At 36.3% G+C, this 24,742-nt stretch overlaps 3 protein-coding genes and 1 long non-coding RNA gene across 4 annotated transcripts; 3 read left to right on the top strand and 1 right to left on the bottom strand.

Moving 5' to 3' along the window:
* The first annotated feature begins 2,200 nt into the window (after positions 1-2,200).
* LOC116207202 (cytochrome P450 93A3-like) lies at positions 2,201-5,632 on the top strand. The gene is made up of 2 exons (XM_031540089.1): positions 2,201-3,165; positions 4,838-5,632. Exons 1-2 carry the CDS (start codon positions 2,236-2,238, stop codon positions 5,471-5,473), a joined length of 1,566 nt encoding a protein of 521 aa, XP_031395949.1. The 5' UTR covers positions 2,201-2,235; the 3' UTR covers positions 5,474-5,632.
* A 3,823-nt stretch (positions 5,633-9,455) lies between these two features.
* On the top strand, positions 9,456-11,776 carry LOC116207263 (3,9-dihydroxypterocarpan 6A-monooxygenase-like). Its single transcript, XM_031540167.1, has 3 exons — positions 9,456-10,454; positions 10,580-10,917; positions 11,192-11,776. Exons 1-3 carry the CDS (start codon positions 9,516-9,518, stop codon positions 11,517-11,519), a joined length of 1,605 nt encoding a protein of 534 aa, XP_031396027.1. The 5' UTR covers positions 9,456-9,515; the 3' UTR covers positions 11,520-11,776.
* An 8,303-nt stretch (positions 11,777-20,079) lies between these two features.
* On the top strand, positions 20,080-22,259 carry LOC116206963 (cytochrome P450 93A3-like). Its single transcript, XM_031539802.1, has 3 exons — positions 20,080-20,587; positions 20,671-21,065; positions 21,365-22,259. The coding sequence occupies exons 1-3, from the start codon at positions 20,080-20,082 to the stop codon at positions 21,986-21,988; spliced, it is 1,527 nt and encodes a 508-aa protein (XP_031395662.1). The 3' UTR covers positions 21,989-22,259.
* A 119-nt stretch (positions 22,260-22,378) lies between these two features.
* On the bottom strand, positions 22,379-23,258 carry LOC116206964. The gene is made up of 3 exons (XR_004156831.1): positions 23,066-23,258; positions 22,786-22,843; positions 22,379-22,705 (listed from the first exon to the last, which is right to left on the bottom strand). It is a non-coding gene; the product is annotated as an uncharacterized LOC116206964 (long non-coding RNA).
* Positions 23,259-24,742: the final 1,484 nt, after the last annotated feature.

Below are 24,742 nucleotides of genomic sequence, written 5' to 3'. Positions count from 1 at the left end.
AAAAAATAAAAAGAATGAGAAGGCAACACGGTTGCCCTAAAAAATAATAATAAGAAAAAGAAAAAGGAAAATCCTTGTTGAGAAGGAAAGATCTTAATACAACGATTGGTGGGGATGGAATTAGCTCACATTTGGCAAATCGTCCATATATGTAAGTCAACCTTATAAATTGATATGTAACCGTCACTGACATCGTATTTTTGAATTAATTTCATGAGATTAGGATTAGTGAAGTATTAAAAACTAATTTTATTATAAACCGTCTCATATCTTATTACGTTAAGCACATAGTTTAACTTTTTTTTTGTGGGATTAATTAATAATAATATTATTATTCATTACCTAGGGAGGCTAGCTAGCTGTCCCCTTTAGATTTGTAAATACTTATAAAAAAAATAGACGTGTAAATAAATAAATACAGCATCCAATTACATATAGAGATATAATCTGCATCTAGATCCCCGTGGAACAAATTCCTCAGTCCTATCGCTATATGAATATATAATAAGGTATCGAAATAAGTCATTAAAATCTCAATATGCGGTGTCCAGCTTTAGCATAATTAATCACATTCAAACCGTGCTATTATCTTCATATTTTCCTTTTGCAATCAATTAATTTAGAAAACAAATTGATGCACCAATCATTAATTATAAAAGCTCCACATAAATCAATTCATAAAACCCTCAACTTCACTTTGATCGATTTTTCAATTCCGATTAAATGAAATTTTCACTATATTTTATTTGTATTATATGCTAGGAATTTTGAATATTTATCCATATTATTTATAGATAGTGATATATAATTATACAAATTTTTGAAAAATTAAAAGTTCATCGATAATTCACAAAAGTTTCTCAATTTTTTTTCAAATTTAATGTGCTAAAATATCATCTAAGTAAAGACATGAAAATTCATTTTATAATTCATCTTTCTATTTGTTTGTTTTCCCCACATTTGAACGCCAACGTGATATCTTCTCTTCCTATGATATTACAGGTTGATTTACTCCCACAATATATGTTATTTGCATTTCCTTAGGAGATTAAAGTAATTAATTACATCTGTTAGCTTTATTGATCTCTTACTCACAATTCATATAGTTTAATATATATGCTCCATAAATAGTTTTTTTTATATATTTATTTGTATCGCATGTCATGATTATCATTTTTTTGGTTGTACAAAAATAAATAAAGAGTAACAGCATAATGTGGAAATATCTCCCAGTCTATATATAACATAACATATAGTGATTAGGTCAGTCATCATATCTCGCCATTTGTACATAAAATATAAACTAGCGGCTCCTCTCGACCCTTAATTGCCTAAATCTAAAATTAGAAACGACTTTTTCTTTCATATTAGGCCGTAGGCCTCTTTTGTAACTGAAAAAAAAACTACAAGCAACTTTTCTGTAAACTAGTCATAGAAAAATAAATTAGCTTATAATTTTCCCTTTGAATGGTACTTTGTTGAATCTAAATCATGGACCACATGAAAAAGAATATTATCAATGTTGAAATAAATTGATCATAAGTTAATCATCTTTTTGTTTATTTGTTAATTTCCCTTCTATACTTTCCTTTATAATTAAAAAATATTTAAAAAATGTAAATAATCTTTGAAAAATAGAAAATCTGACAATTTATTAACTGAGTTTGATTAGTCTCGAACTTGATTTACAAGTCAATTTCATCAATTCTTAGCGAATGAAAATCTTTTTCATGGGCTATAAAATACATATAAAATCTGGCTAATAAAATATAATGATTAAAATTTCCATTAACTAATTAACTATTCATAATCAATAAGTGTTTTCACTTGAATATCTGTTATTAATTTGATGAAAAATGTTTACTTCAATAAATAAATTAAGTAAAAATATTGGTAAACTGATAAAAGACAAAATGTGCAAAAGAATTTAAAAATGAAACTAAAAGATATTAATAGAAATGTGAAGTAATTAATCGAACAACGAATTGGATAATAGAGTAAAGTAAATTAGTAAAAACAGAAAATTCTTTTTAAAATATAAAAAATAAATTATTTACCTTAATTTTGATTAAAATAATTTTGTTTATTTGATCTTACAGATCTTATTTATAAAATATATTCATTAATGCTTTTTTAAGTGATGTCTTAAATTAGGTAGCTGGCTATATATTCGTCCATAGGTTCTAGTCCCCCTACTGCATGGGAATTGGGAAAGACATCAAAAACCAATTAGCCATGGCCGCCAACAATGTTGATCTCTGGTACATTGATTGGTCCTACCTCCTCATTTTAATCCTCTCCTCCATATTTGTCCGCGTTGCCCTCACCAAATATGGCAAAAATTCTTCATCTCCATCAACCCCTCAACCTCCAAGCCCCCTCCCGTTACCCGTCATCGGCCATATACATCTCCTCGGCTCGGTTCTGCCCCGGTCCTTCCAAACCCTGGCCCGGCGCTATGGGCCATTCATGCGTATCCGCATGGGCTCGTCCCTTACCTTTCTTGTTGGCTCGAGCCCTGACGTGGCCAGGCAGATCCTGAAGCCAGATGTGAATTTCTCGTCCCGATTCGAACTCGGTCCTGTCCAGTATTCTATATACCAGCAGGGTATGGGGTTCATAACCAGTCCATATAGCCCATACTACCGGTTCATGAAGAAGCTCTGCACGACTAAGCTCTTTGTTGGGTCTCAGCTCAACCAATTCAGGCACATCCGGGAGCACGAGGTCCGGGATTGCCTTAGGTCGGTCTCTGAGAGTTCCGTAGGGGGTGATGCTTGCAATCTGACTGCTAAACTTACTACGCTAATGAACAACCTCATCTTTCGGATGATTATGGGGAGGAGGTACGATAAGTATGTGGATGACGAGGTTAAACAGATAAAGGAGCTGGTGGTGGAAATCATGGAGCTCGGATCAAAGTGCGGGATTTATGAGGTGTTCGGCCCGCTGAAGAAGTACGACTTGTTTGGGCACGGGAAGAAGCTCCGGGCAGCAATGGTGAGGTATGATGATGTGCTGGAGAAGATCATCGCGGATTATGAGGTTGGCGATGGTGCTTGCCGTGGCAGTGGCGATGATCTGATGGATATTCTATTGAAGACGTCAAGAGATGTTGATGCGGAAGTTAAGTTGACCAACAATCATATAAAGCAATTCATTCTTGTGAGTATACAACCCTCCTGCACGTGCAAACTGGAAAGTGCGTTTGCGATTGCTTTCACGCCTTTACGAAAATTCAAGATTACTTGTTTTTTAAAAAATTACCCAACTTGTTCACCGAAAAAAAAATGATCCAACTTTTAAAACCCTTCTACAATTTGCTGATTTTTAAAAATGGATAGTGAATGCGATAACAGGAGATTTTTTGAGATATATAATAGAGCAGCTTTTTTTAATTTACTTTTCAGATTTTGATATTTTCCATGAAAATAGTAGAAATTTTTGATAGTTTGTTTATATATATATATATATGCACTATAGTTTCACTAAAAAGAGGGTGCAGTGAAGCACATTGAAACATGTTCTCCCTGATTCGATATTCAATAAGACTATTTATATCCATTTATTAGTTATTAGGATTTATATTTCATAGTATTAGGTCTATGAGGCTCAACCAAAAAAATAAAGTTTCACGTTATAAAAGTTGTGGCAATTATAATTTTTTTCCTTAATTAAACTATAATTATATTTGTATCCACGCTATGTGCGGTATAGTATTAAGTTTTAGATGAGCTGAAAATAGAAAATTTGTAAACACATAATGCATGATTTAAACAATAAGGAAAAATACTTTATACTGTGTGAAAGAGAAAAAAAAACCAAGAGCAATAAGGAGAGAGGGGAAGTGCAAGCATACACGTAAGTGACTGCAGGAGAGAGAGAGGAGAGGGATATGTGTGTGAATTTTTTTTTCCGATTATAATAAAAGGGTAGTTAACCTGAAACATCTAGGTTATCGAAAGATGATATAGCGTCAATGCACTACACCCCTTCAATGGAGTGCAAAATAATAGGAATTATTTGTAAAATCAATCAAAAAGTAACGGATGTTTCACCCAAAAAAAGTAGCTAAGACCAAATCCTCCTCTTATAGAGCAATATCTTCTTATATAGTAATATATAAATATAAATATAAGATAATATAAAATAAGATAACTCAGGCTTTAAATGATTTTCCGAGAAAAAAATTATTTACACAAAAAGTAATTTCAGTAAAGTAGTTTTATTTATAGACGTTTGAAACGATATTATGAAAATCAATTATTTTTTAACTTGTAAACAAAGAAAAGAAAATCCCAAACTTTAAAATAATAATAAAAAATAGAAAAATAAATATATTTTAATGGTATCTCACCGGCGGGGAAGATGAATTTCAAAAATATTAAGAAGATTTTATTTTCCCCAAATTTATTATTTATTTGCAGTTTGATTTTGAAAATAATTTTCTGATGACCAAAACTTATTGAGTTCCGAAACACTTGAAATTACTGTAATTACGCTCAAGAACAGGTAAGTCTGACTCAAACTGTACATATAGTTTAATAGGGAATATTATATAGTATGATTTCAGAAAGATTAGAACTTGGGCTTTTCCCAAGAAAATTGTACTTTTTGACCACTAGGCTAATCTTATTGGATTGTATATCAGGCCGTTAACAATTTCGTGATTCTCAATACCTTAGACGGTGGCTATAGTATTAGTCAGATCGTAACATACGTTGTGCATGAGAATAATTAGCATCTTCTTTACATAATTTGATCACAAAAAACATAACGAACGTAGAGTTTTATATGACAATGTATCATTTGATTATCTAACTTGGTTACATTGCAGGAAATGCTGATAGCAAGCATTGACACAACCTCCGCAGCACTGCAGTGGACCATGGCGGAGCTCATCAACCACCATCGGGTTTTCATGAAGCTCCGGGAGGAGATTGAGTCGACTGTTGGCCCCAGCCGTCTGATGAGCGAATCGGACTTCCCTAATCTCCCGTACCTGCAAGCAGTGGTCAAGGAATCGCTACGGCTCCACACCCCCACGCCGTTGATCTTCAGGGAATGCACCAAAGACTGCAAGATCAACGGCTACAAAGTCAAGGCCGGGACGAAGATCTTCCTGAACACGTATGCGATCATGCGGGACCCTGAGACATGGCAGGATCCAGATGAGTTCGTGCCCGAGAGGTTCTTGGTCAATGCGGAGGGCAGTCAACTCGATCAGGCGGAGCTTATGAAGGGACAAGACTTCGGGTCGTACCTCCCCTTCGGTGGAGGGAGGAGAGCTTGCATTGGCGCAATGCACGCATCGGCGGTGATACAAGCAACCGTCGGAGCGTTGATCCAGTGCTTCGATTGGAAAATCAAAGACGGGGACAAGGTGGACATTACGGTCGGGTCCGGTTTCTCGGGTGCCATGGCGCGACCTCTTGTGTGCTACCCAGTCGTACATTCCGATCCGTTTAAGTAGCTGAACTTGTTTCGCTTCCCTTTTCCTTGCTGGGATTAGGAGAAATAATAAATGTGTATCCCACTATGTTGTGCTCTTAAGTGGTCAGACCACCAGTACTGGTCACTTGTGGAATCTACTCGTGTTTCCAGTAAATTGAAAAATAATTTAGTACCGGAACTGTTCCAAGGTAAATAATAATTGTACGGACAATAATATAGTAATAATTCAAATAATATTGTAGTAGATTATTGTTATTGTTTGGTAATTAAGCTCCAATGAATTGATTGGTCACATAATCAGGGCAATAAGAAAAAGATTTATCAACATGCAATTGTTGTCCACGTACAACTTCAGCAACAAGCCTTATCTGAAAGGTTTGATTGCACATAAATTGCATCTCTCATTTTTTTCGGTAATGGGAATCTTAAATATATAATAAAAAGCCATGGATAGTATCACTTTAAGTATTGAATTTGGGATATCTTGGTCACTAGGCGTGGTCGTGTGCCACTACGCTACATCCTCTTTAGTATATATTGCATCTCTCAAATTCAATTACAATAAGCATCAATAAGAAGCAAAAGCTATATTATTATTCGAAGTTGTGAACTTCAAATGCAATTTTTTTTTTCCGGTGGAACAAATGCAAAAATCTTTGTTTAAGAAGACCCTTTCCTTGATCGGGGTCGTTGCATTGTTGAGAATAGGAATGTTCAAATTGGGGTACTTTTTTTTTCACGATACCTAGACCCTATCATGTAAGGAACATGTTTCAAGATTTTGGAATCAGACCCTACCCAGTTGAGTCGTGAAATCGGAATCTATCCGGAACCTGTATTATACCATAGGTTCCGGGTATCCTATAAATTTTTTTTGTCTCGCTAAATAAAATCGAAAATGTCTCATCCATAATAAGTAATCAAGTAAAATATAATATCGGCATAAATTTAGATTAATTTATAATACATCTACAATAAAGAGTAATATATCTCATCAATTCATCCACAAAACTAAACATTCGTAATACGATCAGGCCTAATCGAGGACACACTGAGATCATCGAACCAAAGCAATTGACGATAAGGAATGCGAGGCTTCTACTAAGAGAGAGAGCAAGAGACAGAGAGAGGAAGAGGGTAAAGTAAAATGGAGAAATATATCTGAATATAACTAGGAGAAATTATTGTCGAGTACGGATACCGATTCTGATTCTAGTTTTGGGTACTCCATATGCAGGAGCCAGAACCACCGATTCCTTATTTTAATATCCGGACCTTACCATATTTTCAATACGAGTTATCCGGACCCTATCCTAACGAGTAGGTTTCGACAGGTTTCGGGTATATTCGGTATCCGTGCACACTCCTAGTTGAGAAGATATGATCAATCTCATTCGCCCGTGCCCTACTACCGATAGCAGAGGAATGAAAAAAATCTACTAGAGAAAAAGCAAAAAGAATAAAATAAAATAATAAAATAAGAAAGCGAGAACAGATCCTTGATAGGTAAATCCCTTTCTTCCTGAAATTTAGTCACAAAAAATTGTTGATGTTACTGTATGTTACAAAACAGTTTCGCTAAATATATTAGGGTAAATTACACTGTTAGTTCAAAAAGTTTTATAAATATTTTAATAAAGTATAAAAAGTTTTTTCTGCAACTTGATGGTACAAAATGTTTCAAAATTGTTTCAGTATAGTACAAATCGTCATCTCGCCGTTGACACCGTCAAGCGGTTCTTTACAAGATCTGTAAATTTTACACCATCATGTAACTTACGTAAAACATTTTGTACTATTAAGTTACAATTTTAAAACATTTTATACTATCATGTAACGTCCTACAAAAATCGATTTTGCATCATCAACGTCGACTTGACGGCGTCAATGGTGAGATGACGATTTGTACTATACTGAAATAACTTTAAAACATTTTGTATCATTAAGTAGCAAAAATTTTTTTTATACCATATTAAAATATTTGTAAAATTTTTTGGACTATCAGTATAATTTACCCAATATATTATGTTCCATTTTATTGAAAACATGAATGAGCCCCACTCACTGTTACAAGATATCGGCACGTAATAATTTCTATATACGTGAATTGTGATTTAGGCTTCTTATAGAAGATCGACTGATCTTTTATGTGTTGATAGGTAATGCATCTAAATTGAGTTTTAAGATCGATAAACTATCTGATGGGCCGAAGTCCAAATCTTGTTTAATAATAAGCCTTCGTGGCAAAGTCGTCCCTTAGGCCTCATGACAACGTACGTTGCGCAATGCAAAGTGAAGGTGTCAACGACATGAGGCCCAACTAGAACTTGTGAACTGTGGTGCGGTTGATCCAAATGCAAAATTTGGTCAAATTTGGATTTTTTTTTTTCGTTCTAGTGGAAATCCATGAGCGTAGTGAAAAATCAGAAAAGAAGATTAGAAAGGAGAGGATATTAAGGGGCAAAAGACCACTTAACAAAAATTGTTGATTTTAAATTGGAGAGTCAGAAGAAGTGCTCTTTCTCTGGGAAATTTTTATTTACAAGAAAAAGGAGAAAAAAAAATAGAACAAGAACTTGCTTAATGTGGAATATTATTGCTCATGAGGAAGAACAAAGAAAAAAAATCTGGTGTTTAATTAGGAATAATCGTTCATTCATTTAAATTTGAACGTTGATATAAAAATTAATAAATCTCCTTTTCAAAGTTGTGTCCTTCATTCAAATAAATAATAATATTTTAAATCTTTATATTTTTTCTATTAATAATTATTTGACTAATGAAAGCTCTTTGGAAACGGGCCATATTATGCGAGGACCACAAAGGTGATTTATTTTCATCTACTTGGGGAAAAAAAAAGAGCCACAAAGAATGATTATGCATGAAACTATTAATTACAGAAATATTTGGGGAAAGCAAGAAAAGTACCTTCTTGGAATATGATTTTTCCACTTGTAAATCGAATAATATTATTTTGATCATATCGTATTTATTATTTTTGGGTAGAAATTAAATATGTTATCATTTTTCCTCCCGTTGGTTTTTCTTCTTGTTCCAATCTCTCCTCCGAATCTTCTTCTCCGTGGAAATAATGCAAGAGTCGTAATTTGCTTTCAAGAGCGCCATCCAAATAATTTTAAAGCTATTTTGTTTGCATTCCGTACTGATTTTTCTTATTGATTAATTCACTTTAAGAAAAATAAATTAAGGATTTTGACATCAAGAAATAAAGACGGAAAATTGAAAACTAAAAAAATTTAGATGATTATACCTTACTACAATCAGATAAGAAAGAACAAATACAAGTAAAAATCACTTAATATACGTTACTATTTGATTAATTAGGAATTATTCACTTATTTATTATAATTTAATTGGTATTTTCTGCCCGTATTATCCAAAAAAATTGATATTTTTACACCTAAGTAATAGAATAGTGTCGCCTTGGAATTTCTCTAAAGGAAACTTATCGGTATTACAGGCCAAAATCAAAAGGCCTCCCTACACACGATTGATATACAAGATAAAATTTTGGTTCATTATTCTTATGTTATTATGTATACACCATTATTAGCCTATCATTATCCTTAGAATTTATGGGACCATTTGGATGAGTCACTATGGAAATGTCCTAGCATTGTATCCCAGCTTTTTTCATTTTCCATAGTATTTATTGTCAATATCATATATCACATATATAATAAAACGTTTCGTCATGACGATTATTTCTAGTGTATGTCGTTTCACAATTGATTCACAATCATGCTGGACCATATGATATTATAAGCTAGTACAAGTATATTCAGGTAGTCTTGAAATGAGATGTTTGTCGTACACAACACAATCAACAGTCTGTCGTTATATAATACTTTATGTGTTATCCCACGTAATCTGATCTTCTATTACGAAGAAACTTCGAGCTTCAATCAGCTATCATGAAAGCTACAGCTTTCTAAGTGGCCGATCAACGAGTTGACGCCAAATAATCCCATTGCAACGTTCTATTATATAATCTCCTCAAAGTTTACATTAAATTTCTTATTAGACATTGAGAAAACAATATGGAGATTGAAGTTTCAGCCAACACCATGTACTATTACACTGGCCTCCTCCTCATCTTCGCCCTAGTTTCCACCCTAGCCTCGCATTACTTGTTCATGAAAAGGCCGTTGAAATTCCGAACCAAGATCCGGAGCCCACCGAGCCCGCCAGCACTCCCGATCCTGGGCCACTTCCACCTCCTCAGCTCTACCCTGCCCAAGTCCCTGGAAAACCTAGCCCGTCGTTACGGTCCCCTCATGCGGATCAGCATAGGCTCCTCCCACTTCCTTGTGGCCTCCGACGCTGCCACCGCCAGAGAGATATTAAAAACCCACGATGTGGAGTTCGCCTCAAAGTTTGTGTTCGCCCCATCCCACCATAACATCTACAGGGATGCGGAGTTCGTGAATGCGCCCTATGGAACATACTGGAAGTTCATGAAGAAGCTCTGCATGACAAGGTTATTTGCAGGGCCACAGCTCGAGCGGTTCTCCCACATACGTGAGGAAGAGACCTCGAAGCTTCTTGGATCCCTATGGAGACAGTCCGTGGGAAAAGAGGCGTGTGACCTGAGCACCGAGTTGACTGCCCTCACGAACAACATGCTATGCTGGATGGCCATGAGCAAGAGGTGCTCGAGAAACCCTGGCCAACCCAAGGAGATAAGGGAGATTGTGAGCAACATGATGGCTTGTGGAGCAAAGTTGAGCTTCGCCGAGGTACACGGCCCGTTGAAGCATATTGATCTGTTTGGAAATGGGAAAAGGCTGAGGATGGCTCTTAGGAAGTTCGATATGTTGTTGGAACAAATAATTAAGGAGTATGAAGAGAGCAACGAAGTTCGAGATCCGAGTTCGATCAATGAAGAAAAGGATGTCATGGACATTTTGTTGGAGACATGTAGAGATCCCGATGCCGAGATTACACTGACGAAAGATCAAATCAAACATTTCTTTCTCGTGAGTATCCGTATCTAATTGGTTACAATTGATTGTAATGAAGCTAAGTTATGTTGCGAACAAGTACTCATTATATGGCGCGTCCTTTCGTTAATAATTGATATTCAACAATATATTCATGGAAGGATCTGCTGATAGCCGGGGTGGACACCACGTCAGCATCAATACAGTGGGCCATGGTCGAGCTCTTTAACTGCCCCGAAGTCCTGACGAAGCTGAGGTACGAGATTGATTCGGTTGTGGGGTCCACAAGGCTGATCAACGAATCGGACGTCCCAAACATGCCCTACCTGCAAGCCATCGTGAAGGAGACCCTTAGGCTGCATACGCCGGGACCTCTGCTCCGCCGCAGATGCAACACCGTCTGCAAGATCAACGGCTACGATGTTCAGGCTGGGACCAACATTCTGGTCAACGCCCACGCCATCATGCATGATCCTGACACGTGGACCGATCCCGATAGGTTTTGTCAGCCATGCACAATTTATTTCAATAAAATATAACACACACACACACATATATATATATATTAAGGAGGCTATCCATGCATAGATCCTAGAAGATCGACGAATTACGACAAAATATTAGGATTTTGTATGGTAGTGTCAAACTAGGATTTTGTATGGTAGTGTCAAACTAATTATATTTATAACTAATGATGGTGCCCATAGAGGATATGCTGCTCTCAGGTATGTGATTTCCCGTATTAATTTATTGTGTTATTCTTTTCCCCGTAGATTTATACCGGAGAGGTTCATGAAGGATTCTGATGTCGATAGGAAGTACAGTGCAATAGTTCATTCTCAGACGATGGACCTAAGGGGTCAGGATCTCCATTTCCTGCCGTTCGGGAGTGGAAGGAGAGCTTGCATAGGAGTGGGACACGCGGCGATAGTGATGCACATCACGATCGGGGTGATGATCCAGTGCTTCGACTGGAAAGTGAGAGAAGAGGAGAAGATGAATATTAAGGTGGTAACGGGGTACTCGGGAGCTATGGCACATACTCTGTTGTGTTATCCCATCGGACGACTGAATCCTCTTGTCCTAATGAATGGAAAATGAAATATAATCAAATAAAATTAGCCGAAGAAAACCAGTAAAAGAGTTGAAAAATAATGTTGTCATGGCTAATTTGAGCAGTGATGCCTGTGTGGTGTGTGTGAGAACCGAGTGGGGTGACTTTTATGTGTGTGTTTTCAAGTAAAAAAAGTTGAAGACGTGATCAACTAATAATCCTTCTTGTTGATGTACATTATTACAAGCTTAATCGCGTTGCAAATTGTAATAAACTTAATCCAGTGTGTGTGTTTATATCTATATATCTATGTATCTACCTATCTATCTACGACTATACATTGTCCGCAAATTTGATTTACTATTCATACCAAGCTTAATTCTTTTCCTGTATTTCGATAATAACTTTCGTTTTTTAATTTGCCAAATTCTAAAGTGCATATTTTAAGTTTTTCAATATCATATAAAACTAATTTGGGCCCTTAAATCCTCCTCAATCTAATATGAATCGTCAATTTTTATAAGTTTTAAAATTTCAAAAACACCATTTAGAAATTACAATATCGTCCCTCTATTAAATAAAATGTGATTTTCGTTCACGATTCTTTTCGTCAGTGTTTGATGCTATCTCAAATTTGGGCTGATGACGTGGAATATTGAACCAAACCGATTAGAAAATAAAACCATACTGTTCAATAAAGCGTTTTCCATTGAATCAGTTACAAAATAAAACCTATTAGAGCTCCACGATCAATTGGAGGAGGGAATTGGGGGATTCGATTTGGGGGAGGTAGTACTCAATGAGCCGGCGGGAGGTGAGGTCATTGTTAGAGAACGCCAGTTGGATGTCTCTCATTGTGGCTTCCTTGATCATCAGGTGAGTATAATAAGGTTAATCCAGTCGATGAGTACAACACATTGGAGGAGGGAATTGAGGGATTCGATCTGGTAGAGGTAGAACTCGGTGAACCGGCGGGAGGTTTAGATTGTCAATGGATTAACAACTTGGAACTGGCCTATATTGATCCGACGGTCATAGAACTGTCATGAATCGTCCACTATTGATCATATGGGTGGTATAATCTATATATACAATATATAAAAGTAAAGATAAAGATGTGGGGATTTGCCACAGAGGACAGAGGAATATGACCACGAGTAGAAATGTAGCGAGTGAGTGCCATGTTACCACATCGTTTATGGAATTCGAAAGAACCGGCTTGCACTTATGGAAGACAGTAAGATATAATATATATAATCAAATGCCACAAGAAACTGAGTAATATACTGCGTTTCAGAGCTAAAATCTCTTGTAAGAGCAATGAGTAATAATATCGTAATATTGAGTACGGTTGCTCTAACGAGTGGGTTTCAAGGAAAGTGGAACCGCATTGCAAATTTAACTTGATAATGGGAGGCATCCCTCATGATGTGGGAAGAATGACGTACTTTTCATAGGTTGGGGTCATATTATGTAATTTTGATTATTGAGGTATATGCAATAGTCATCGTTGAATCGACTGCTTCTCGATATCCTATAGTTAATAAGAAGGCTTTTGTTTTTTCTACTAATATCTTGTATGGATGGTGCTGATAATATAATGGGAAAAAGTGCCAAAGGATTTTCCCTTCACATTTAATGTTTCTTATATGAGTCAGTATATATGACATATCTTCTTAATTACCCTTCACGTACGGGTTATAAGTGTAATGTTTAATATTTGCATATTTAAAGTATCGATAAAAAAATATTTGCATATTTAAACAATATTTTTTTTAAAAAAAATCTCTTGGTACTAGCACCTCTAATTTGCGCATGCATCTGTCGGTCTAGTTTTCCTAATGAGACTGCACGAGTTATCAACATAAAACTTTACATACCTAAATTAAAACTGGACAAGAGCTCGCTATTGCTGGTATGCTTCATCAAATGTCCCATAATAATCAGAACCCTTTAGATTTTGTTTTAATTAACTGATGTGACGTGTCATTAATACTGACTCCAAGAGCAGACAATATATAAGATGAGGTTTAATCAATTGAATAAACTGCGGGTTCCCCTACAAGAAATTGAGGATTAATTGTTTTACAAGCTTGTAATAATATTATGCAATAGGGAGGCCAAATTCTGTAGACCCATCATTGGCTGAACGGATGATTCTTGCTTTTCAAGATCCAACCGTGTCTCAACTTAATACGTACTTTATATATATATATGTGTATGTGTGTGTGTGTGTGAGATCGATGAAGCCACTCTGCAAAAAAAAGAATACATACATAAAACTACGAGTGAATTTTTTATTCTACCAACTACGTCGTTGAAGAGTCCCGACATACGTTACAAGACTGGTCCCAGATTGATACAGCTGGCCAAAATCATCTGACTTATTACACATGCATGGACCATGGGACGTACTAGGAAACAATGAAATGACATAGCTAAGATCCTGGCTAGAGAAAGACGCTCTAAAGTTTCAATCATAATAGATATAAAAAAGTATCATGACATTGATTTGGTTTGAAATATGCACACTTAATTAATTTTTTTTTGATATAGTATATATTGGTCATGCTTTCAGCTTCATGCCAGAGAATGACACAAATTTTTATTAGAATTAATCACATAGAAAAGTATAACATTTGCACTTTTTTTTAATATAGCACGACCTTTGAAAAATAATATAAAAATGCACGATCTTTACATTTTTTTTCTAAATATAGAATGACATTTGGAGAGTAGTACATAAATGCACAACTTTTACACTTTTTCCTAAATATAGCACGGCCTATAAAAAATAGTACAGAAAGGCATGGGTAGCACGATGTCATTTATTACTTCAGATTGTAATAATAACAGTTAATGTGGAGCTAACAATTCTACATGACACAATATGATTGGACAAGTAGATCCAATAGATTTTTATTTAATTAAAACATAATAATAAAAATTGAAAACATAAAAGAAATGAAAGAGGGATTCAACTTAACAAGAGGAAAGGGGGAGGGGGCAGATGGTGGTGGCTACGCCTGTGGTTACCATCTCTCAATTGGGATCGTCGGTTGTAGCAAGATCCCAATTACGTAGATGGTAGCCATAATCGGGGCACCACTGCTGGAATCAAAAGAGTCCTAAAATTGGGGGCTTTTCCATTTCGGCAGTGGGGCCTGATTGCTCTCACCACAATCTATAGTCCGCTCCTTTCTTTTCTTTTTTTTAGAAATAAAATCTTCTTTTTATAATTTTTAGAATTATTTTTTAATTAAATAAAAATGTGGAACCTACTCATCTAATCATGTTGTGCCATAAGGCGCCGGTAGCCTTTATTGTTACATTTGACGAGTAATTGACGTCATGCTAGAATTGCAGCTAAACCTGAAAGTCGTAACTTTCTGTGTTATTTTTTAAAAATTGTGTTATATTTAGGAAAAAAAAAGGTAAAGATCATGTCTTTTTGTGCTACTCTCAAAAGGTTGTGCTATATTTAGGAAAAAAATATAAAAGGTCGTGCATTTCTGTGCTATTTTTTAAAAATTGTACTATATTTAGAAAAAAAAATGCAAATGTCGTGCTTTTATAGACAATTAACTATTTTTATTATAATAATTAAATTGACTCTTTTGTTCCCGCTTGAATTATAAGCTTTTGATGGTCCTATGATTTTGCTTATGTCAGGCTTTCAACTTGGCACGCTGGGTAACAAAATTTGCCCATCACTAGAAACCTATACATATATATATTTTGGTAAACTTGGAAATATCACTAGAAACATATTGAAATATATATTATATATTTTCTGAAATTGATCATCATATATTGATAATCTTCTGTTGGCCTTAAGTGGTTCATGATCCGGAGTCTGATGTAGAAGGAAAATGTGATTGATTGGTACTTATATGTATTGTATTAATTGTCTAGAAGATATAAAAGTATAATAAAATTGGTCTCCAAAAGAAGATATGTGACATATACATACATACATATATATGTATATACACACATAATAAACATTGATCTTCTATTAGCATGTCAATTTATCAGGGATGACCATATCAAATAGGTCATTCTTCATAAATAGATAACAATTTTTCGTCTGAAAACGACTTTAAAAGCGACAAGTGCAATGAAATCGAATTATAATGTATAGATATAATTATGAGCGAGCAATCTACTATAACACATAAAACCTTAGTTGCAAAATAAGCTCTCAGCTCTATAAATTTAATTTGTTTTTCAGTTTTTCACTCGTTTTATGATTAAAAAAATTACAATACCTAAATCACAAATGTTTTAAATAAATTTCTGAGTAACTTATACTTGGCATAATTCAATTCATGATGCCCGGTAGAAACTTAAAAAAGACTCTTCGCATCTATCAATAAAATTTGTTGATATTTTACTTGAATTTTAATATAACACATAACCTTCAGTTTGTCCACATTACATGCACTAGAGAGCGATTCGTATGTATAGCGCATATAATAAGAAATTTGTTCTACTAAAATTCGAAAAGTTTTAGGAAAAAAATCTCATCAGCAATATTTATAGTGAATTTTATTTCTTCTTATCCTATTTTCAATTGAATTCATGGTCTTTTCGTATAAAAAAATCAGTTATGTCATATATTGTGATTATTTATTTTTTTAGGAAGAAAAACATATACATATACATATATATATATATCTCTTACTAGTCACTTGCGGTTTATTCCTAGGTAAGATAGAAACAAAGAGAAAAGGGGGAGGGAAGGAGAGAATTTGTGGAAGGTACAGTAGGAAGTAACTTGGCAAATTTACAATTGTATTCTCAATTTGATGATTATTAGCTAATCAAATATACATTCATTTAACTAGTATGAAATTAGTCTCATGAATGGAGAAAATCTATGATTGGAAGAGTTTATCTCCTTAGTGGATTGAATCGGTTCAAACTGAATTAGTTAGAACCCATCGGATTTTCTAATACCATAGTGCACAAAAAAAATTATTTAAATAAAAAACATAAATTGAAAGTGAGATGGAAGAGGATTTTTGAGTTTGATAATAGTACATATATACTTTAAAAATATATTTGGAGACTTTTAAAACAAGTAAAAAAATTATTTTCATATAAGTTGGAAAACTTAAAAAAAAAGAATTTTGTGAATAATATTATTATATATCTATTAAAAGGCCTTTTTTTGTGTGAACTACCTGTTTTTAGGAAGTGCAATACCCGTTGACCAATCCAAATTCAAACTTGATTAACTAATAAGAGATAGAACTCTCCCAATCGCGGAATTTCTTTATTCACAGTACTCGAACTCAACACCTTATGTAAGAATAACATGTGTTGAACCACTTGAAGAAGTCCACATTGAGTATTAAAGGGCCTTCTAGATCATATTTCTACATCACAAAATAGTCAAAGTCAGTTTTTTGGTATCTAAAGGTTCCAAGTTGAATTTTTGTTATGAGAGTACTCATATATCTTAATGAGGTTTCTATTTTTTTAAAGAGAGTAAATTAATAATTTGTCCCTCATAAGATTAGTGTTACATCAAATCCGACCTCAAAATTTTTTTTACATCAAATTGGACCCTAACAGATTAAGTGTACATCAATTGACTTCTTCCGTCAATATCTCCGTTAACTTTAATCGGAATTGCTGACGTGTACATAATAGTACCACGTGATACACGATGATTGGCCAAGTGAGTTCCATATGTTAAAAAAAAAATTCAATATCCCGATCCGTAGCTCGAATCGTAGCTCCAACCACATCCTTATTCATAGCCCGAACCATATCCCGACCTAGTACCATAACTCGAACCTCCTCTTCCACCACCGCCACCACTGCCTCCTCCTCCTCCTCCTCCTCCTCTTCCACCGCTCCCATAGCCAATACAAGCCATTATCGCTTCCGCAACCAGAGCCCAGAACTGTTTCCTTTGCCCGAGCCTCCACTTCCACAACCTCCTCCTTGGCCAACACTGCTATGTCTATGTCGACTTCCGGATCCATATTCCAAGCCAGAGCCACCGTGACCTGACCCTTCTCTACCATCACCGCCTCCTCCTCCACTGCCTCTGCCACCACTATTGTCGTTACCGTCTCCAAAGCCACTTCTTGAGCCATAACCTGATCCAGAGCCATGTGAACCGCCACCGCCTCCACCACCACCATCTTTACCACCTCTTTAGATCGACCTTTTCCGGATGGTCTTGGCATGGCGAGGCTAGATCTAGCCTTTCTACAACTAAATATTGCCGAAAAATGGGAGATTTGGCCATCGTTAAAATCGATCGAAACTCAACGGTCTTCGACGATCCCTGCAGTGGGCTTGACGAACCTTGTAATGGACTTGGCAATGTCGTCCAAAGGTCACCCAGCGCTCGTGAGTCGAGAAAGAGCCTCTCGAGCCTTGAAAAAGAAGCGATTTGCCGAGTCGAGTTCGCCATGAGTTGGAGGCTTCTGCTAACCATGCCTCTCAATCTTGGGTCTCGCTGAGTCGGGGGCTCGTGACCCCATGAGATGGGCCTGCTAGTCCTGCGCAAACCCACTCATGGGTCTCCGGATGGTTGGCTCAAGAGGGCTCACATGGTGGGGAGTCACCATGATACTGTTCATCTTTTTTCACGAAGAAGATGAACAATATATTTTTTAATTTTAATTTTTATTATATTATTTTAGATTTATTGTTAGATTTATCTTTTCCGGATATGGTTCGGATTACGGATCAAGATACAGTTCAGAATTTATTATTTTTTAAAAACATATGGAACTCACTCGGCCAATAATCGTGAGCCATGTGGCATTGTTATGTATACGTCAACAATTTCGGTTAAAGTTAACGGAGATATTGACAGAATGGGTCAATTGATGTAAAAAAAATTTTAAAGTCGAATTTGATGTAACATCGATCTCTCGAATGGCAAATTATTAATCTATTCTTTTTAAAAATAAATAATTTTTTATTTTGTTATATTAGACATCAATTTTTCTCGTATTAGAAAAATATCATCCTTCTCACTGACCCCACCAGTGACGCCACTACCACGCTACTTCATCTCGCCCAACATGCATACCATTTAATTCACAATAACTTCTCCATCAATGGGTAGAAATATGTCGAAGTTATGGCAAGTATATTTTGTCCATCATTGGCAACCTTTCCCATTTTATCTAAATTGCAATTTTTTTTTCGATCAAAGAGAAAATATTCCTTTGGCCAAAAAAAAAAAAAAGACAGATATTGCATTTTTTTTTCAGTTACAAGGGAGGTTCATGAACCTAATACATTAAAATATAAATCCTAAATATCTAATAAAAGGGCACGGATAGTCCCATTGGATATCGAACTTGAGACCTCTTGGTCATCAGGCGAGAGGTGCACTATTGTGCTATTCCCTCTCTTGATATTGCATTTTAATTATAAGACATTCTAAAACTATACACGACTTGGTAATATCATATGCTTATTATAGTTTTGAGATTACTTTCGGACTATTCCATGTGTTTTTTTTTTTTGTACAGGTACTTTGTATTTGTATGAAAAAATGTTTGCATATTGGCACGCGTACTTTAATGATCAATTGCGGAGCTATGCCACTTCTGAATGAAGCTTAGAAAAAACCTTAGTAACCTCCAAAGTTTAGCACGGAGATTGAGTATGTCTCGCCCTTCCTTGCGTAGTATAATAGGTCATGGGGTCGATAACCTCTGCTGCGAAAACTCTTTGAAGGCCAATCCCTCATGCATTTTATCGTGTACAGTACGCACCAGGTCCCATGGGAAATAAACTTGGATCATTAAGTGCTTAGTTAAGGGAAGAAATGCATAGAAAGTAAAGAGAAATGATAACGATGAGCAATGTTTTTGATGAGTAAAGAGTATTAATAAGTAAAAAATAACTTATTTCATAAAGTCCATTTTCTACTTATTTCATTAAGTGATTTTGTACTTAATGATTAAGTAGTTTAGACTCTCATATCTCGTTATTCCTTATTTCTTCCATTAACTTTTCCTTTAGGGTTAATAACTTAAAAAAACACGATCTTTGCACATTTTCCTAAATTTAGCACGATCTTTGCAGAGTAGTACATAAATGCACGACTTTTACACTTTTTCCTAAATATAGCACGACCTTTAAAAAATAGCACAGAAAGGCACGGCTTTCAGGTTTAGCTGCGATTATAGCACGTTAAAAAGAAGATCGTGAATTTTTGTGCTATTTTTTTAAAGTCATGCTATATTTAGGAAAAAGTATAAGGATTGTGCCTTTCTGTGCTACTCTTCAAAGGTCGTGTTATATTTAGGAAAAAATGTAAAGGTCGTGCCTTTTTGTGTTATTTTCCAAACGTTGTACTATATTTAGAAAAAAGTATAGAGATCGTACTTTTCTAAGTGATTAGCCCTTTTCTTTATAACTAACTTGTAACTAATTTTAAGAATTTATTTAATTAAGTTAAAATAAACACACCCATAGTAAATTAAGAACTGCTTACAACAAAGATGATGTACTGGCCTAAAAACCATATAGGTTACTCAAGAAAAAACATAAATTTACGCTTTTTTCAAAGGAATATATCATATATAAGGACTCAATGTTTCTTATTACGTTCCGCAAGAAATGGCTAACGGTTATCTTCAAGACAGCCTCATGCTCTTCTTCATATGGCTAATTTCCATAGTTCTAGTCAGAGCCTTCCTACGCCAAAACCGAACCAAATTCCGCTTGCCACCAAGCCCACGATTCCTCCCCATCATAGGGCACATGCACCTCTTGGCCCCGATCCCGCACCAAGCCCTCCACAAGCTCTCTATGCGCTATGGACCCTTAATCCACATCTTCATAGGCTCGAACCCCTGCGTGATCGCTTCCTCTCCTGAGGTTGCTAAACAGATCCTTAGAACCCATGAGTTGTCATTCCTTAACCGCCCCAAGATGGCTAATCCTGACTACCTGACTTATGGCTCAGCCGACTTCACCTTCGCACCCTATGGGCCCTATTGGAAGTTCATCAAGAAGTTATGCATGACCCAACTTCTCGGCGGCCCAACCCTAGAACACTTGAGCCCTATTAGGATGGAGGAGCTCAAGAGGTTCCTCAAGTTGATGCAGAGAAAGGCCGAGGAAGGTGCGTAATGTGAATTTTCAGAAAACAACTGCAAATTTTAGACTTGTCCGTGGAATCACCATAATGGAAACATTGTTTAACAGGTGAGCAAGTTAATGTTGGGACAGAACTTATGAGGCTAACTAACAACATAATATCGAGGATGGCCTTGAGCCAGAGGTGTTCTGACAAGGAGGACGAGGCTGATAAGGTGAGGAGGCTCGTGAGGGAGATGACTGAGCTGGCAGGAAAGTTCAACTTGTCAGACTCGATATGGTTCTGCCGGAATTTCGACATTCAGGGGTTCAGGAAGAGGCTGAAAGATGTGAGGGATAGGTATGACGCGATGATGGAGAGGATCATTAAGGAGCACCTGGAAGCAAGGAAAGAGGGAAATGAAAGTAAGAAGAGGGATCTGCTGGATATGTTACTGGATATATACGAGGACCCGAGCTCCAAGATGAGATTGACTAGGGAGAACATTAAGGCCTTCATCATGGTAAGCGAAATCAAATCTTTTGCAATGTCAGCTTTGAAACTTCCCTTCGTTTAGCATAACTTATAAGTAATATCAATCACATGCACAGCACTTTGAATGGATTGGCTTGGAATTTTGTCATAAGGAGAACTTTGTTGTACTTTGGTTCAGTAGTATTATTAGCCCGCAATTTGTACGAATAAGTTCTCAGGACACTCAAGATCTCTATTTTCCTAAGAAATGTACTTCTGGCATAAAGATGCTTATTGTAGGCGCAAATTGCAAAATGCTCACAGTATTCTTCCCCACATAATCTACAGAACATCTTTGGGGCAGGAACTGATACATCTTCCATCACAGTTGAATGGGCCCTGGCTGAGCTAATAAACAATCCTGAAGTGATGGAGAAAGCTCGGGAAGAGATCGAATTGGTGGTGGGCAAGAACAGGGTAGTAGCTGAGTCGGACATACCGAACCTCCCCTACCTTCAGGCCATAATAAAGGAGACTCTAAGGCTCCACCCGACAGGGCCCCTGATTGTGAGAGAGTCGACTGAGGACTGCAAGATCAATGAGTATGATATCCCTGCCAGGACCCGGGTGTTCATCAATGTGTGGGCCCTTGGGCGGGATCCTACTCACTGGGAGAGCCCGCTCCTGTTCATGCCCGAGCGGTTCCTGAACAGATTGGAAGAGGGGAATCTCGACATTAGGGGGCAGAGTTTTCAGCTGTTGCCATTTGGGAGTGGAAGGAGAAGCTGCCCTGGAGCCTCCCTGGCACTGCAGGTTGTGCAAAGCACTCTCGGGGCAATGATTCAGTGCTTCGACTGGAAGGTTAGCACGGGAAGTGTCGACATGAAGGAGGCTCCAGGCTTGTCGCTTCCTAGAGCACATCCTATCCTGTGCCTGCCTGTTGCTAGGCTTGATCCGCTTCCCATTGGTTAGTTTTCTCTAAGTGAGATACTAGAAAATTAGAGATGCAAAATCTCTTCACAAAAATCAATTGTGTGATTCAAATAATGCATCATATATGTTTAATGATGTGGCACCACTCAGATGCCGGTGATGTTTGAAGATCTCTGTTCTGCCATTATCATTGTAATTTGTTGCCAGAAAAAAAAAAAAAGAAGAAGTTTAATGGGGAACACGATCAGTTTCAGATTTGCGCAGTTGTAAGCTATGCGGTTGTGGAAATACAAAGGGCATGTTCTGACATGAGCATATTAGTACTGCAAGGCATCTATTATTTTTGTTGATTATTTGATCTCTTTGATGGTCTGCCGCGTAAAAAGAATCTTATGATCATTGAATCACAGCTATTAGTCTCGCATCCAGTACCACGATCAACTGCTGGATCATAGTTCATGGCGTAAATGTGTACAAGCTAAAGAAACATCCATTCCCAATTTCATCTGCCAGTGCAGCTACGTTTAAGTACTAATCAGCTACTTTTCCCGTTCTTTGACAAGCATTGTTTCTGTGATTCCATACTCAAGAAGCCTCTTGAGAGTTACTCTTGGCTGCGCGAAAGTTGTTGGCCTGGGTCCCCCCTTTATGGAGTTCACGAGTCTCTTGCAGGCATTCCCCACTTCAATCCCTTGTGACCCAGCTCCTCATTTCATCACCACATGTCCGCTCTTGCTCTGACCGCACTGAAGAAATCTATGCAAGGAACAATTTCATTAGCTACTGATGCTTGTATCAGCTATGTATGGAATGAAGCCAAGATGTTATGGATTTACCTTACGAAAATCGAATTAGAATTGCAAACTCGTGTCAACATTCTATGTTGTTTGGCTTCTGCCATAATGAACATGAACATCAAACAAAGGCTTAGTTCTGAAGAAGGAAGCTTATAAGCAATGCATTGTCCAGAGAAGATGTCAACATGCTTGACTACACACGTCCTCCCTCAGAAAACCATCGGTGCAAAAGATGCCCATGCCGACCCTGTCACTCACTAGTGAACTTCTCCATCCCATCACGAATCAGAGGGACGTACAGTGTCACACAATTAATTACCTGTGCCGTGACCGGTCTACCTGGTTCTCCTGCGTATTGTACGCGCCCGGAAGTGCTGTACTCCATCTTGGTTGTCAGTTATGTTCATGAGGGTGGCTTTCACCACTAAATTATCGGTTTTATACTGGGTGGTCCCAACAAGATCGATTATAAATATTCCGCACATCTTGCCGTTCCTTATGATGTCGGCTACCTCAAGGTACCTCTACCTAATGAACTTGGAGGGGATCCCCGGCCTTGCCACACAGCACTTGTCGTAACAGGGACTAATATAAGCAAAAGCAATGATCCCTAATTATTAGGGTTTTGCTAACATGACTCCGTATTACCGTAATACGTTTAGTACTTTCAGTTCAAGCATTTATGCCGCGTTTGGTTACAAAGCATGATTTTAAAATCAGATTTTGATTTTGAAAAAGAGTGGTATAAATGGTTATGTATTGGGCCCACCCTTTGACTTTGTATGAGTTATTTTATTTTATTGTGGAAAAAAGAGTGGTATAAATGGGTCTTACCCTTTGACTTTGTATAAGTTATTTTGTTTTGTTGTGAGTAGAATTAAGTTAAAGTATGATTTTAAAATCACACTTTGAAACCATGATTAGTACAAGTGATCATGATCAGTTTAATTGTTTAGTATTCTTAGTAATCATGATTAGTACAAGTATTTTTTACTTTTACTTTCAATTTAATGTTTAGTATTACGAATGAAATGTTTAGTATTTTGTATAATCCATCATAAATAGCAAAAGTATTAAACGCTTTACCTAAAATACTAAGCCCTGTTTGATTTCTAAATCCGATTTTAAGATTTTAACTCTAACTTTAACTCTACTCACTACACAATAAAAGTCAACAACCCAATTATTACTTTTATATTTTTCTTCAATTTTTTTAATCATTCAATTCAATTTTTAATAATAAATTATTTCAACTGTTAATTACTTTTTCACATTTTTTTTTTCATAATTCAACGTCACAATCATTACAAACCAATTAAAATCAAAATTCAACTTAACTCAACTCTAAAACCAAACACACTAATAATTGAACTAAAGTACTAAGCATGTCATAATGACACCGATTTATATTAGAATTTTCCTAACTTATTATTGCCTGAACGGAAAATTCTTGCTTTTCATGTTCCAATTGTCTCCATCAAATACATAGTTTATGTGATCTATGAACCTATTGCAATAAAAGAATCAAGATACATAAATTATGGGTGAATTTTTAATCCGACCAACTAGTACTCATTGAAGTCACTGCATATGTAACAAGCCGCTCCAGTTCGATAGGGTCGACAGAAACAATTATTGACGTGTTGTATGTGCATGGACCACACATATGGGACATGCTAGGTTACGATGAAATAACATTGCTTGCCAGGACCATATAGAGAAAGACGTCCAAATATAAAAATTCTCGCGACATTGATCAGGTTGAAATATGCACACTGCCGATTGATTGGTACTCACATGTCTGGCATATAATTGTCTAGATAGGATATAAATCTACAATAATATAAAATAAACATGGTCCTAGAGCTCTGGGGAATCAAGAGCGGTCTAGATTTGGCTTGGGCCCTTGGCTTTAGGTGAATTATTGCTAAGTTGTTCGGTTATAGGTAAAGTCATGGATATATATAAGAAAATAAAAATTCTAATAACTAATAAA

This window comes from Punica granatum, chromosome 5, assembly GCF_007655135.1.
Source record: "Punica granatum isolate Tunisia-2019 chromosome 5, ASM765513v2, whole genome shotgun sequence".
Classification (NCBI taxonomy): Eukaryota; Viridiplantae; Streptophyta; class Magnoliopsida; order Myrtales; family Lythraceae; genus Punica; species Punica granatum.
The sequence above is the reverse complement of the archived record's forward strand: the minus strand, read 5'-3'. Positions and strand labels throughout refer to the sequence as shown.

What these genes read in the sequence shown, in the direction of transcription:
- LOC116206963 (XM_031539802.1), top strand. Translation starts at nt 20,080, where the DNA reads ATGGCTAACGGTTATCTTCAAGACAGCCTCATGCTCTTCTTCATATGG. An exon ending in GCAGAGAAAGGCCGAGGAAG is followed by an intron (nt 20,588 to 20,670) that starts GTGCGTAATGTG and finishes ATTGTTTAACAG; the next exon opens with GTGAGCAAGTTAATGTTGGG. An exon ending in ACATTAAGGCCTTCATCATG is followed by an intron (nt 21,066 to 21,364) that starts GTAAGCGAAATC and finishes CATAATCTACAG; the next exon opens with AACATCTTTGGGGCAGGAAC.
- LOC116207263 (XM_031540167.1), top strand. Translation starts at nt 9,516, where the DNA reads ATGGAGATTGAAGTTTCAGCCAACACCATGTACTATTACACTGGCCTC. An exon ending in AAATCAAACATTTCTTTCTC is followed by an intron (nt 10,455 to 10,579) that starts GTGAGTATCCGT and finishes TATTCATGGAAG; the next exon opens with GATCTGCTGATAGCCGGGGT. An exon ending in ACGTGGACCGATCCCGATAG is followed by an intron (nt 10,918 to 11,191) that starts GTTTTGTCAGCC and finishes TTTTCCCCGTAG; the next exon opens with ATTTATACCGGAGAGGTTCA.
- LOC116207202 (XM_031540089.1), top strand. Translation starts at nt 2,236, where the DNA reads ATGGCCGCCAACAATGTTGATCTCTGGTACATTGATTGGTCCTACCTC. An exon ending in ATATAAAGCAATTCATTCTT is followed by an intron (nt 3,166 to 4,837) that starts GTGAGTATACAA and finishes GTTACATTGCAG; the next exon opens with GAAATGCTGATAGCAAGCAT.